General features: G+C 38.6%; 1 protein-coding gene across 1 annotated transcript in view; it reads left to right on the forward strand.

Moving 5' to 3' along the window:
• The window catches only part of tmem8b (transmembrane protein 8B), a 33,923-nt gene that overhangs the window by 6,193 nt on the left and 12,445 nt on the right, over nt 1-15,285 (forward strand). Inside the window, exons 4-8 of the mRNA XM_046385360.1 lie at nt 3,308-3,441; nt 4,257-4,525; nt 6,527-6,909; nt 13,190-13,286; nt 13,792-13,915. Coding sequence (XP_046241316.1) covers nt 3,308-3,441; nt 4,257-4,525; nt 6,527-6,909; nt 13,190-13,286; nt 13,792-13,915 — 1,007 coding nt within the window. The remainder of the gene's footprint in view (nt 1-3,307; nt 3,442-4,256; nt 4,526-6,526; nt 6,910-13,189; nt 13,287-13,791; nt 13,916-15,285) is intronic.

A 15,285-nucleotide genomic window follows, 5' to 3' on the forward strand; every position in this document is an offset into this window, starting at 1 on the left:
ATTGAGACATGTCAGTCTGGACTAAAGTAGTGAACCGACCCACCAACAGACCAGTACTGCCATCCCTAAAGCCATGTTAGCATGGAAAAAAAAACTTCTTCCAGTGTCAGCTGTGTAGAGCAGCAAGTGAAAAGCTTAAATCACTGTTTATAAATCATTCACTGATGGAGACTGATAAAAACAAGTGTTATGTAACTTAAATGAGATCTACATCTAAAATATTTTCTTCACGGTTACTTAATTCCTCTTTGCGATAGAAAAAAAAAATCTATTAAAAATAATGCAAGTTTTCATTGGGATTATATTAGTATTCACGCTTGCACTGGAGAGCTTAAAGAGGCAGAACAGCGTCAGAGAGGTTTTCTTCATCTCATCGTGTTCTCCTATTTGGCCACATAAACACCTGCTGATTTCCATTTCATTTTCATTTATTTGTCTCTGGCACGGTGTACAGTTGTGCTTCCTTTGAGGTTTCCAATGACTAGAAAAGGCGTACCTGGAATGCACAACAATCAAAAATATCATCAAATGTTGCTATGAACATTGCAACAAAAGAATTGGTTTTCTTAGGGGCACTGGGAATAGAGGCTGCTATGGCTAAAGTGTGACTGAAAATAACGTGCCTCTTCCAGATTCTGCTTTCTGAGGCAATTTTCTAGCAACCAAGATGTGATATTTTCAGTTCAGAGGGGAAACATGGATGGAAGCAAAGCAAGCAGAACAGAAGGGATGCACTACATTTATAACAATCTCTGTCAAATACTGAGCTCGGCACACAGGATGTAAGGATTTAGCAATCGAAAAGCAGAAGAAGTAGTGATAAGCTGTCTCTTATTATTACGATTAGGATAAACCGAATGCTTATTTGACATGTATATTCCATTGCAGTGGCTAATTCACTATTAACTCTCATAATTCCTTTAAGAACACCAAAGCAACACTGGATACCATCCAGACATTTATTTCCACTGCTTTCCACTTATCAAGACCAGGTGCATCATTTCCTGTTCTGAAGTCGCTGCACAGTCAGTCAGTCATTCAGGCTAAACCAGGAAATTGATGGGAAGTGATAAGAGTAGTAAATGATATTAATGTTTACCTTAATATAAGCATCTTTGTGCTCCTAGATGATTGTCGACATGACTTCATCAAAATGTAGGACAACCATTTAATCTTGTATCTGGGTGATAATGATGCTGTCTTGATTTAGACACTAATAAAGCAATGGTTACGAGAATCAAGTTGTAAGAATCAGTCACAGTCCAGGCGGGGTTTCATTTCTCTGTCACGTATCCCTTACTCAAAACGGTTTTACTGTTTTATGATGATCATTATAATCAGGGTTTGACATAGTGGTTTGGCAGTATGTATTCGCTTTGTAGCTGGGTATTAGCCAGTCGGTGCTGTCTGCTGTCAGCACAATGGATATAAATGGATAGAAAAAAATCTATAAAAACTGGCTGTAAAATCTTTGATTAAATATCTCTTTTTCATACATTATTAATTCAATTGTTTATATGTTTGCATGTAAATTTGTTTGTAATTAACTTGTTAATTCTTTTCTTCATCCAAAAAAATAGATATTATAATATCTAATATTAAAAAAAAGTTAGATATTACAATATTAGACTGTAAAGGTTTGCTACGTTTACAGTCTAATATTATAATATCTAACTTTTTTTGAGTAAAATAAACATCTGGATTGTTTTGAAGATATCAGCTCTACTGATGGCAGCCTTCTCTATAACATAATAGAACTAGATGGCACATCGCTCGTGGTGTTCAAAGCACCAAGAAACAAAAAACAAGCAACAGCAGTGTCTCTTTCCAGAAATCCTGGTTTGTGAGCACTTTTGTGGAAACTATTTCCCTGCTGCGGAAGGAACTATACATCTACTCATGGATGAGAGGCTAGTTAACTTAGCTAACTAAGCTAGCCAATGTTACAGCTCAGCTGAGGATAACGCTAATAATGTTTATATCCTGTGCTGTCAGGAGCATGAGCCTCCAGTCCTTGAGTAGTGCATGTTTCCTTCTGCACCATCACACAGTGTAGTCAGCTAGAAAGAAAATAGTTCTTATATGAAACACAAGGTCTGTGGATTATCTTGGTCTAAAGCCAATATCTCCAAAAGTCACGCCTAAACAATTCACATGGATAAAACTACACTACAGGTAAAAAGAAAAATATGTGTTGTGGATTTTGAGGTAAGCCAAAATAATGTAGAGAGGTCTTCCTTCTTTCATAAATGTGTGTAAATATCATTCAAAACACGATAAACTCTCTCAGTGTAATGTAATTCAAGACAACAACAACATCACTAACTACAGCATCAAAAATCACAAAGTTCAATAAAGCTGAAAATAAGTACTAAAAGACTGCATTTTTTGCAGCACTATTGCAATGGATTGCATTAGATTGTTCAGGTGTACCTAATAAACTGAAAACTCAGTGCATACCCCAGAGTTTTTCCCTGAAATTGCATTTTCTCAGTAGGTCATTCTGAGTGAAGGAGCTAAAATAATGTAATTAGTCTGTGTTTCAATGGGGAATTTTAGCGCTCTATGGCCTAAATGGATTTTTAGAGGCTTTAACATCCTGGCAAGACTAAAATTCTGGATAAAATGAATAAATGTCTGTAATTTTTTTTTCTTTAGTCTGATAGTCAAATTTTAAACTAGTGAATGCCATTAAAAGCCACCAGCAATTAGAGTGTAAAACACTGAGCTTCAAAAACCCATGTCAGATGAACCTTAATTAAAGCACAACTTGCTCTACAAGACACATGTGCAGGTCCAACTGACAGGCTGTAATAAATCAAAGGGTCACCTCAGCGGCTCCCGGACTAATGCCACATGCCACAGTAATTGTGGCTCGTGCAGTAGGGACTGACAGAAATGAAGGACCTCATTTGGCATTCACACCTGTCCTTTTGAATCAGGCGCAAAAGGGCCCCGGTCCTTTTTAAAACAAATTTCACAGCAGATCATGTGTAGAAACAATGCACGGTCTCCTGGCTCTAAGTCATTCTGTCTGCTCGGCTCATCTCACACAGTAATGCACATCAAGCATTAATGGTTCAGAACAACATGAACGAAATAACGGGTGCATGTTACGCTGTGTGGCAGGCAGAGGGAGGGCAGAGTGATATTAATCCAAAAGGATGACAGGCTTTATGCACACAGTCCATTAGGACTTTTCAGCCAGTCTGAATGATATCTAATCTCCTCCTTACCAGCTTTTAAGAAATATGGGTGAGTTAACCACTAAAATACTATCTAAACCTCTGCTGTGTTATCTTTGCAGGGTCTGTCTGAAGAATGCCAGTATCTCTTCCAGCCTCAGCTCATTGTCCAGAGGCTAATTGGGATCTCAGTGCTTTATCCTGGATACTTCATCGACCAGATGATCCCCGCCCATAATAGATCTGCACTTTATAAGTAAGTGTTCTAGCTGAACCAAAAGCTGGGATGGCTTGGCACTGAATTTACACACATAATCATGGATTATCTGAAAGAAAATGCTTCTTTTCAGCCCCATCAGCCCCTTAAGTTATGATTTTCCCGAAGTCTTCTCCGTAACTTTATTTTGCATTTTAATTTCAGAAAGATGCAATTTCCAAGTGTGTGATTGCAGTCTGAGCACTGTTATTAACTTCCTCTTCTCTAAAAGTCACCTCAGTTATGTGAGCAGAGCAATATGAAAGTTTTTTTTTTTCCTGACGTTTATGGCTTATTTCATGATTATTTTAAGATCCCCGAAGGAAGGAGATTCAGTGTTATGTGGCTTCTGCATAAACAAAATAAGTGCTGAAATGTTATGTTTATTATTTAAATGTTATTGTTTATAAACATTATATGCTTTTTAAATCTAAAGCACCAGACCAGCAGAGGAGCAGTGTTTTTATTAAAGGAGAAGCAAAATGAACAAAAGACAATTAAATCAACAAAATTGCATTTGTTATGAAGTTAGTGCAAAGTTTACCTGCAAAGCATGGCAAAGTTACCATAAAAGTGATTAACATAATTAAAAACAGCAAAGGCGTGCTGCTTTTAATGATAATGGTCAGAAAATGATCATTATGAAATTTTTTCATTGGGTAAACATTAATAAACATTAACTTGAATACATTTTATATGCAGTAAGGCTATTGTTCTGCATTTTGCCGTGTGATATAGTTGATAGACCAGGTTGGTATTATTACCTAAAGCACGTCTCTGTGTGGGTTTTTGTGTGTGTGTGTGTGCTTTTGCAGAGTGTTCATCCCCAATTATATATCAAAGGTGAAGGTTCAGCTCGTAAACTGCAGCACCAAGAACAAGAGCAGTGAGAGCTGTCCCGTGGTGCTGAAGATAAGAGCGCGAGCACCACCGGTGCATAACTCGAGTGCCCTCGACTGCAGGGAGTGGAACCCTTGTGAATTAGACACTGTTGTACCTGCCTGGGAACAGTGGTACTACATCCTGGTGGAGAGATATCTCACTAACTGCAACGTCTACTTCCGAATTGGGGTGCAAGTCACAGGTGAGTTTGTCTTCACTGGCGCATTGTGATTGATGAGTCTTCTTTTTTTTTTTCTTTTTTTTTCATTCCTTTGAATTTTATTTCTGGCTTGTTGTGAATTTAAGCTGCCTCTGAGATCAGTTTATTTTTTCCCTTTTTCCTAAATTAAACCAGCAATATGCATTCTTTATTTGTATTAGAATTATTATATTACAGTAACAATATTTGAGGACACTGGTATTCTTATAAAACTGTACTGTTTTTTTTTTCACATGTTGATTAATGTTTTTTATACTGCAGTGTGAAGATGGTTTTGTAAATGAAGGCATTTTACCAATTTTCCCAATCAAACAAAATGATATTGTTATTACAGTAACAGTGATAATGTGTATTGCCACAGTCTATGAGCTGTTTACTTCCAGAGTTCAATTCATAATTCATTAAGTCATAATTGATTGTGGCTTTCAGTTTTTACAGGTGCTACTTGACAGGTGCTACTTAACCCCCCCTCCCCACACACACACACACACACACACACACACACACACACACACACACACACACACAACAGAACAAAAGGCAAAATCTACAAATGTTTTTAAAGCAAGCAGATATGTGGGCCATGATGGCAAAAGGGTTGCCAGAAACCATCAGACCGTTAAGAGGCTTGTGCAAAAAGAGACTGGAGCCCACCAAACTGAGGCAATTCGTATGGGATTTCTAAGAGGCCAGTGATGCCACGCTTAAGTGCTACATGCTGTTTTAGGGTTGTGCAGAGCTGAGATATTCTTTCTGGTCACTCTACGGGGAGGGCTCACAAATCTGTGGGAAGTCTCCTCCCGTGCAGTGATCCCCTCCCTCTGTTGGACACTATGTGGTGCACTTTGTCACCATGGCAACACAGACACTAATTATTCACACTCTGTTTCTCCCGCTGCCTGCCAGGCAGATCTTACTTGACCTTTAGTGGATTTAAATTGAGGAACACCTAAGGTTCAGGGACCGTCTGGAGTACTCACCTTTCTTGTGCTTTCTTGCTTTTATTGGTTATTGTTGTTATGAACTGTCTCAGAAAATATGTAGCCTTATTTGAATTCAGTCCAATTTACACACATCACGCTTGCCGGATACACAGGAAGCGCTGAAACTAGGTTGCACATTATTATTTATTATTGTTGTTTATACAGTATTTTCACTGCAGGTGTCTTGCCCTCAATAAATGATTAAGAGTTTGTATCATGCTGTATGTGAAAGCAAAATGAAGCCAATTCTTTTGACTATGAATGTTGGATAGTATGTCTCCACTCCACCCACCTATATATACGTAAAGATGTGCTATATATTTATGTTTTCACTGATTTTGCACAGATTTTTCTTGTTTCTACTAAAGTTATATTTGCCTCAAACCAGGAGTATTTGGTATTTCAGTATTTTTAGGAGTGCTTCAGCTGCCTGTAAGGACATTAAAATACTTCAAACCTTTTCAGAGACAACACTATGCAAAAGAGGCTGAGCTAGAAAAGCCTTTGAAATCCTTTCCCCTTGGGGATTGGCAGTATTTGACAGTACTTTGCCAGTTACCATCAATGACCATTTCACAGCAAGTTGCTTTGTGTTGAGTGAAAGCATACTGTTTGCAATCACTGCAAATCTTTGTCTCATTTAAAAGCAGCGTTCAGTGCTGAACCTTGCTGTTTACATTATGGAAGCCAGCCGAAGGGGATCATTTCAAACATTTGCAAAAGACTTGGCTCCTTAGCATGCATAATAACAAAAGTAAAATATGTGACCTGGTTATTTCCTGTTTGCTTGAGACTTCCCGCAGATTGGCTCTTCATTGTTCATTCATAGACGCTGATTGACTTCATGATAGAGATTATTACATTACTCAAGATGTTGTAAGGTGCATTTTCAAAAATCCTCTGCAGCAAGCCAGGAAAAATCCACCAACCAGTTCAGCTCTTGCAGGAATTTGTTTGGTTGATTTCCTCTGTGAATTTGATATCTTCCTCCTTTGACTAGATTGCTCCAAGTCCAATTTGTCAAAGGACCAAGCACAGCCCAGCTCCTCCATGAACATGCCTCAGTCCTTTGGAACGGCGATGGGCTTCTCCCTGTCTGACACGCTGTCAATGGCGGCTTTGCCCAGGCCGTCGCAGAATGCCAGTTACCTGCACAACTTGGAGGACAGCATCATTTACCTCGCACCCACCGCAGACACTAACAAGTGCTGGCCCATCCGTCCAACTCTGCGCAACGAGTTGGACACCTTCTCTGTGCACTTCTACGTCTTCTTTGGTCCAAATATATCGATCCCACCAGATAGAGCCGCAGTGTTCGCCATCAATCTGATGCCTGTTTTAGACAGTGGAGGAGTCCTCAACATGGAGCTCAAACTTAACATGGTGAGTTGCTCTGATGACATTATTACTGCTCGTTTCAAAGGCACAATCTATGATTATTGAACCATTTTAAAAGAATTTTCTATCACTCATTTTCTTTTAACAGGTAGTTTAATAAACATAATAAAATAATGAATATGAATGATACACAAGCTAAATGATAAACTAAACTAAATTTTCATTGTTTTCTGATATGTTTTAATTGTAAGCTTCAAGAAAGATTATGTTTTCATTCATGATCAGCTGCCAAAAAAAACACCAAGACAATTAGGTGAACATATGTAAATCTGCCTTCAGTTATAAGTCCAGAAAATGATGAATTGTGCAGGATTGAGTGTTTTATTTGATACCTTGACTGTGCCTGAGAAATTTGTAGTCATTGCATGTTGCGTAACTGTACTGCTGGTATATTAGTCATGTGTCTTGAAGGAGTCCTTAGAGAGAATTCTCTGAAAGGATTCATCTTAAAGATGTTGGGCAGGGGTCTTTTGCCAGTCTCTTGTCAAACTTAAAACCGCCTATATTTCCTCTTGCAAGGGATCAGATAGTAATCAGAAAAGTAAATATGCAACCATTCACACTGGGAAAATCCCCAGTCAATAAGGGTGAATATTCGGGCTCACAAAGTGTCTGGCTGAGCTGCCCTGCTAAATATGGATGGCCGTATGGTCATAGGCTTTGCTGTGGGAACTGAAAAAGTTCACAGTGAAACAGGCGCCAGTGTTTGGGCTTGTGACATATGCCTCTGATTGAGAATGAACAAAATGCAAAAATCAGCCAAGCAGGATTTGATATGTCTTTGTTAAGCTGTCCTTCAGCTAGTAATGGCATTAGGAATGCACCTGCAGCAGCTCTGGAGGTCTGTGGGGAGCCAGAAACGGCAGAGATACAGGCTGGCAGATGGACTTTTAAACATTTCCTCCTAATAGAAAGCAATTCAGCCAGTGTTGAAAGAAACTAGAGGATGAAGCATAAAACCCCAACAAATATCTTTGATTGTTCAGTTCAAAGGAATATCCTGACATTTCAGGAAATATGATTTTTTTTCACTATTTTTCTGGGAGTCAGATTGATATCAGTTTTATCTCTAAGCATTCAGAAGATATTGGCCAAGAATATATTTTTTTTTATTCGGTACATGTTGCTTAGCACAAAATGCAGAGGCAGAAAACAATTGGGCTTCAAAAGAAAAGGAAAAACAAGCCCTTCCAACAAGCTAAAAATAACAAAAAAATCTCACCACAAAGCTTTATTCATTAGCTGTTCTGGACCATTCCTATCATTAACCATATCGTATCATTTCAGTCAGGTCTTCCTCGTCCGGTTGTCATGGAGTGGTATATCACAATATTTTGTGCTTTACAAACACACATATTTTGTCACTTTCTGCATAATGTTGAGACTGAATTCTTGACCATGGAATAAGTAGCATGATATGATCAAAAGTTCAAAGTTACCCATTGGACCTTGTCTTGTCAGCTGCTGTTTCTCAATTTCAAAACCATTCTATGTACATGTTGTATCTTGTTTGCCAGCAAACTAGCCGCAAATAAATCACCGGAGTCGTGTTCAGAGTTAGTGAAGCCTGCAGAGTTAGTATAAAAGAGCAACTCCACATGCCCAATGGTTTCAGCTTTGAAGCCTAAAGTAATTGCTCGAAACAGGTATCGATATACAGCATGTGAACACAGCAGAATCAGTGAGTTATTTAATTCAACAGAAAATTAATCAGCATCTAATTTCCAATCATGACAAGCACTTGTTTCACCAGTTTTACCTTGTAAACAAAACAAGACATCTGACTACAATGTCAGCTTGTCAACTGGAAATCCAAAGTTTTTACAAACAAAACGATTCATCGTGAAAACAGTGTGATATATAATAACTGATAATGAAAATAATCTCTTTTTGCAGCCTGACATGTAAAAACGACTGGTTTGAAGTTGTTATCGTGCAGCCTCAATGCTGTTTCTATCTGCTTCCAACGCTGCGATAAGCCAGGCTAAACACATCTTTCATCCCCACTGAACACTCAGAGATGAAATTGATAATCAATCTTCTCATCTCACCTCTGACAAAAAAGCAAACAGCCTTATTTCCCAAAATGTCAGGGAAAAACACAAATCGCTGGCTTTTTAGGAAATGAAAATAATTGACTCAAATGTATTTGGTGATTTACTTATTGATTTCTGGGCTGATGCTTGGGTTAGTGGCCACTGTCACCTCACAAAAAGATTGTCCTGGTTTTAAATGTCCTTTCTCTGTGGATTTTATGTTTTCTTTATATTTATATGTGCTACATCCCACAGCGCAGTTAGGGAAACCTCTGCTCTCGACCCCACACCCCATTACAGGCCCAAGTGTGTATAGCTGTTTTATTTTAACTCAGATGTCACAGAGACAGTATGGTGTGATGAAACCTGGTTGCTTTGATTGTTGCATGAGCCTCGAGATGTATTCCACAGAGACATTGTCATACTATATTATTCTATGGACAGATTTCTCCCCCCTCGGCGGTGATCTGTCACTTGCTTGTCACCGGTGCAGAATCCCGTCAGCCACTGCCAGTGGGGGACTCTGGCAGATTTGCAGGGCTTTAGGAGACAATAGCTCGAACCGCTTGTCTGCCTTGCATCACTTTCTGAAGGAAAAGGAATGTGAAAGGAATGTATATGGTTTTTATTTTCACTGATACCTCAACTGGTAGTGCAGCAGTTTAATAGACAGGTTTTTTTTTTAGGTAGAGCTTATGCAAATAAAAAGAAATGTTCAATGTGATGAGCATTACTCTGAGTATGGAGGCCCAGAAGTGACTTGGGAAATAAATTAATAGTTTATTCCTTTAATTTATTTTTTCAATTTAACATGCTCATTTATTTCTTCACTTATTTAGTTAGCTACCTAGAGTATCACTTTTGTGCATACATTTATGAGAACTTGTTTGTAAAATTTAATTAGAAAATACTGAGCTAAAAGAAGTTAAAAGAAGCTAAGCAGTATTGGTGTTTTCAGACAGTGAGTTGCCTGCAAAACATTTATTTTTAATTGTAATGTCCATTGAGTCAAAACTTAAGACATTTTAACATTTTATTGAGCGAGATTAAAACTCATCATGGAGTTTATTTTAATTGTTTTGGGCACTGGGTTATGCAGAACACACATGCCAGCTTCATCTGTGTCTTGCATCAGTCGGCAATGAGTCCTGTTGAGCACATATTATCAACATTACTCCTGGGAAATTTTGCAAAGTGAAAAGGCACGTGAGTAAACTTCATCAGATTCATCAGATTTTTGTTCTGTCTGCATGATTAAGGCTGACGTGTCTGTCCTGTTGCAGTGATGCTTTTGAAGAGGAGTTTATTCAAAAGTTTTTCTGCAGTAGTTTGCTTCAGTCGGTAACCTTGAGCATTGCACTGTTGAGTTATGCCTCTGCTGCTCACCTTTCACAATTATAACAAACAGCTGCATAATGCATCAGGCATCTAAATAACAATATTAAATGTGATTAACAATGTTCAAAACGATGTTACAAAGTGCTTTACAAGTAACAGCAATAAATAAATCCCCAAAACAAATTCAACATTAAGATTCCAGGCACGAATGTAAAATAGGCCATAAAAAAGAAGCACTGAAAGAACTGAACGTAAATTAACAACAGTGCCAGGACAACATAAAAGGTAATCTAAGAAGTGATTGAAATCATTTGAATCACTGGACAGCAAAGAGGCAGAGTGCGGCAGCCAGTTTGAGGGGAAATTATATGAGTTGAAGATGGAGCTGGAAGACAGACTGAGCCTCCAAAATTATCAGTAAAATCTTTCAGACAGAACAAAAGAATTTCCTGGTTTCTCCAGCACATGCGTGGTTCTGAGGATTTAAGAAGGATTAAACATATCACAAAACAGTAGTCTGCATCTTGAGAGCAACTTGCCTTCTTGATTTGATATGTTTCCTGTTGACACAATGTGGTGGAGGACATGTAACTCACTGGAAGCTGAGTCTAAAGGATTTATGTCAATAGAATGTAAATAGTTGTGCTGAGTTATTTATCGAAGGAGACCAGGATTTTCACTGTAATCAAATGGGTCAAAGACCATTAGAATTTTATTTTAGGTAAAATATATTCTGGCTTAGGTGTTTAGTCTCATTTTGGGGAATTTCATGGGGAATATTTATTAATTATCTATTACTCTAAAAAACCATTTCCTCTGGAATTTTATTTACATCCTCAGCATGTCAGTTACCCTGAAAACATGATGTTTAATTCATTCTTATTTCTTCATTTTAATTGCTGAAGGAGAAGAAATATCATAAAACCTATGACTATGATTTTTTTCCTGAATGCTTTTGGAGATTTGAAACCACAACACAAGAAAATACTAGTTGTTTGGTGCACTAATTACCCTTAACAGAAAACACACCGAAGTCCTTAAAGCGGCGCCGAGTCATATGAGACCTCTGCGTAGCTCCTATCTGGGCCAGGAGAAGCGACAACAGCTTTGAGGGAACTCGTTTCCCCCTGTCTCATCACATCCTGTACCTTCTCAGTCATACAGACATCCATTGCAGTCAGTGCATGTGAGCAGAATGGAGCAGTGAAAATTTAGGCTCCTCGCCCATCGAGCTGTTTGTTCCCTTGCTCCCCTGCTCAGAGCCACTGCTTTAATTCTCAGGCTGGTGGAATTTCACTGGTGTTTGGTCATCAACCAAACTATTGGTGGAATTAAAATGTTGAAGCAGGCATTGGTGCTGCTGTAGTTGAAATGTTGAGAAGTCAAAGTTATTATAATACATCCTCTGGGCACCATGAGTATGTGTACCAAATTTCACATCAAACTATTTTGTTGATTTTGAGATGTTTCAAAAAGGAACCAAAATCTCAGCCTCATGGCGATGCAGGATGAAAAGTCACAGGATCACCATAGCTATTAGAAGTCACAAGAAGTCATCCTCTGGGGACTTTGAGTATCTTTATATAAACATATTTCACCCTCAGGGTAGCACTACAGGAAAAGTCAGGAGTTCACCAAAGTCAGTAGGACGAAAAAGTGAGGGGATCTCCAAAATGCCCTCGTATATCTATAAATTGTATAGCAATCAATCTAGTAGTTTGTCAAGATATTTCATTCCGGACCAAAGTGTTGGACTGATTGACCAACACTGCAGTGCTCACAGCCTGACTACAAGCACGTCCGTGGTGGTCACTTCATACAAAGGATTTGGCTTTGGGGACCTCTTGATTGCTTTGCGGCCCTTAGGTCCGTTTCTGGTGGGCCCATCTGGTAAAACATTTATGAGTTTTTCTCACTCTTTCCTTAATCTTCAAACCGTTGGGCAGAGTCAGGATGAAAAGAGGAATGAAGTGGGAGGGGACTATCCTTAAATGCCAGTGGGCCTGATTGAGTCCTCCTACCAAGAGAGTATAGGCCAGATGGTGAGTTTAGGAAGCCTGAAATCTCAGCACCTGGCAAAGTGTTTGTTGAGTCATGGCATTAATCAACAACTTTGCTAACTCCCAGCATAAACATTATGCTCATTTTGTCCTAAGGGGGGGGCAAAAGAAATCTTATTTATTCAAGAAATAATTGCCTAAACTTCGCATTTCCCTCTAGAAACAAAGAAAAATGTCTGTAATGTGCTGTATCTTTCTCTGTAAAGTTTTTGTCTCACAAAGAACGACTTTTACTGTTTTTGACTGGCAGGGTTAGTAACTTCGTCAGGCACTTCTCACAATGGTTGCTAAACATTTCAATGCTCTGCTGCACCTCCTCTTCATTCCCCAAAACAGAGACACTGTGAATAAATTAGAAGAAGTTTTGAGACTCATGAAGTGTCAGATTTGATGCCTGACTGCAAACTAATGCTCTGCGAACACATGCAGTAATTTCTTGCTGATATTTGTACTCCTGTTGTTCTTTGACTGATACACCAAATTGGACTGTGGCGGTCTCCTTTCACCTCTCTGCAGTATGAGCCAATTTGTATAAGCATATGCAGTTCCCAACGCTTGAATAATTCTCCAGGATTTTTTAGTCTTAATGCATCAGCGTGTTAATGTATAATTGATGCTTTAAGGAGGTAAACTGCCAACGTCTTCATTTAGGTGCCTCTGGCAGACAGAGGGAGAGCAGTTTCACTTGATTTGTTGGTTTTAAAGTTTACTATCCCATTGCTGAGGGAAAATGAGACCTGAGATAACCATGAACAGTGTTAGCTCACCAGCATGACGGCAGCAGATGGTTGATGGTTGGACGGATGAATGACGTTTGCTTGCCTCCTGCAGTCTACCCTGAAAGGAGCTAATGTCACAGTGTTTGGCTGCCTGAACCACGGGATGCCTCTTTTCTTAAGGGAAAACTCATCACTGAAATGTGAATCAGGTAAGTCAAGTTTTACTCTGACGGCCTAGCCACATGTTTTGTAAACCCCAAATTGAGAGACTGTGTATTGTTCAGTAACAAGCATATTAGATGTAAATAAAGCTTTTTATGAACAAGGCTCTTACGGGCCCTCACCTTTGAACAACAAAAACATTTCTTCAGCCCTTCTAACTCCCAAATCTTTGACTGTTCAAACGTGATTTACTCCAACTGTAACCTAATGCAACACTTCAACTGACACCATCTGATGCTTTAATCACTTGAACTGGAGCCAGTTTCTTTCAGGACTTCCACTTCTACTGACATTTCAAGTTCAGTTTTATCATCTACACACAACTGACACGTTTCAAATTCTTTCAACCATTTCATGTAGTTAACTGTACAATTTCACAAGCAAGCCCTTATTTGTAAATGTTTTCTTTAAATGAGTAAATCTCTTTCTGTTTAAACTTTATATTTCGATGCTCAGTCTTTTCACTCCTATTATGGTTTTCCTCTGCTGTAGAATCAGTGGCCGGGTTTTTCCTTTCTGTGAACACCTCAGCTAATATCACCAAACTGAGGATTCCCTACCCACAAACAGGCACCTGGTACCTCAGTCTGCGCTCTCTATGTGCCACTGAACATGGGTAAGAAAGGAAATACTGCTCTGCAGTTCAACAGACACTTGTTTTTCCTAAATACAGTCATGGCTGTACGCTAAATACAGTATGAGGTTTGCATGAGGACTGGAAACAGGCATAAACAGCTAGATAAGCTCTGATAGACAATATTTGCTGTCAATTACAGGCAGACAATTGCAAAATAGGACATTCTGTATTTTTTAAAAACTAATTTTTGCAAAACAATAAATAGTTTATCCACCAGAATTAATAATTCAGTGCTGTAATGAGACCATACTCACTGTTTAACCGGTGCAGCCTCTCTCATTCAGCCACATCCTCTCCCATCTGTCACCCACCAGATTAATTTGGCTTTGCCTTCAGGAATGTGCTTCTGGAACACACCTAGCATATGACATGGAAGAGGGTTAGATTTTGAGATTTAAAAAGCAGATTTTTCATATTCCTACATTTGCATATTAGGAAATTTATCAGATTTATTCAAATATGCCTTTTGTGGAATGAAACACAGCCCTGCATATTGAAAATGCACCTTGAAACAGAGTTAAATCTTTGAGGAGAATTCCTGCACCTCTTCTATTATTTATCTGTTTGGTGTGCAATAGGTGTCTGGTATATTATTATAATATATGGTATAATATTACAACATTCTTGCATCCCTCTAAAACATGAATAGTCAAGGTTCGATTTTGGTGCTGGCCATGCTCAAAAAGCTGGAGCTTCTTTGTCATTTTGTGCCAACATTCATCATTCATACTGGTATAACTTTGTCATAAAGGAGACTGTAGTTTTTACTATATTATGTAGACCATAATGCATTGTATCTACACGCTATGTTGTTTTTTTTATATGGGGCACAGCTCTTATCTTTTCTTAGCTAGGAAATATCTCACTCTCTCTTTTGTTCTCTCCTCCCTCATGTACCATTTAATCCACAGATAAATGAAATAAGTGTACTCTCTTTCTCTGAGGGTTGTTTTAAGTGACTGAGAGAAATGTCAGAAAGAGGAAGTGGGGAAAAATGTTTCCATTTAGTCCAACACAATGTTTTTCATGAGTTCTAAAGTATTAGCTATTCAGCAGATTGAGCTGTTTTGCCGAAGCCTTAATGGCATGAAAATGTGAACAGAATGAAATTAAGCAGTTTTTTTTTGCAGGCCACTTGGGAGTTCCAATTTAATTTGAATAACAAATAATAACAGATGGTGTGGGACATGGTCTCATCCTCACATGAGAACGCTGCTGAGGTATGAAAATGTGGAGAACAGTCACATAGCTATATCTAAGATTTCCACACATTTGCACAGGCTAAATCAATCAGATCTTGTTAGAGAGGGAAAGATGTAGTGTGAAGGATAGGTGCTCTTCAAGGCTGC

This window comes from Scatophagus argus, chromosome 4 (genome assembly GCF_020382885.2).
Source record: "Scatophagus argus isolate fScaArg1 chromosome 4, fScaArg1.pri, whole genome shotgun sequence".
In the NCBI taxonomy this organism is placed as follows: domain Eukaryota; kingdom Metazoa; phylum Chordata; class Actinopteri; family Scatophagidae; genus Scatophagus; species Scatophagus argus.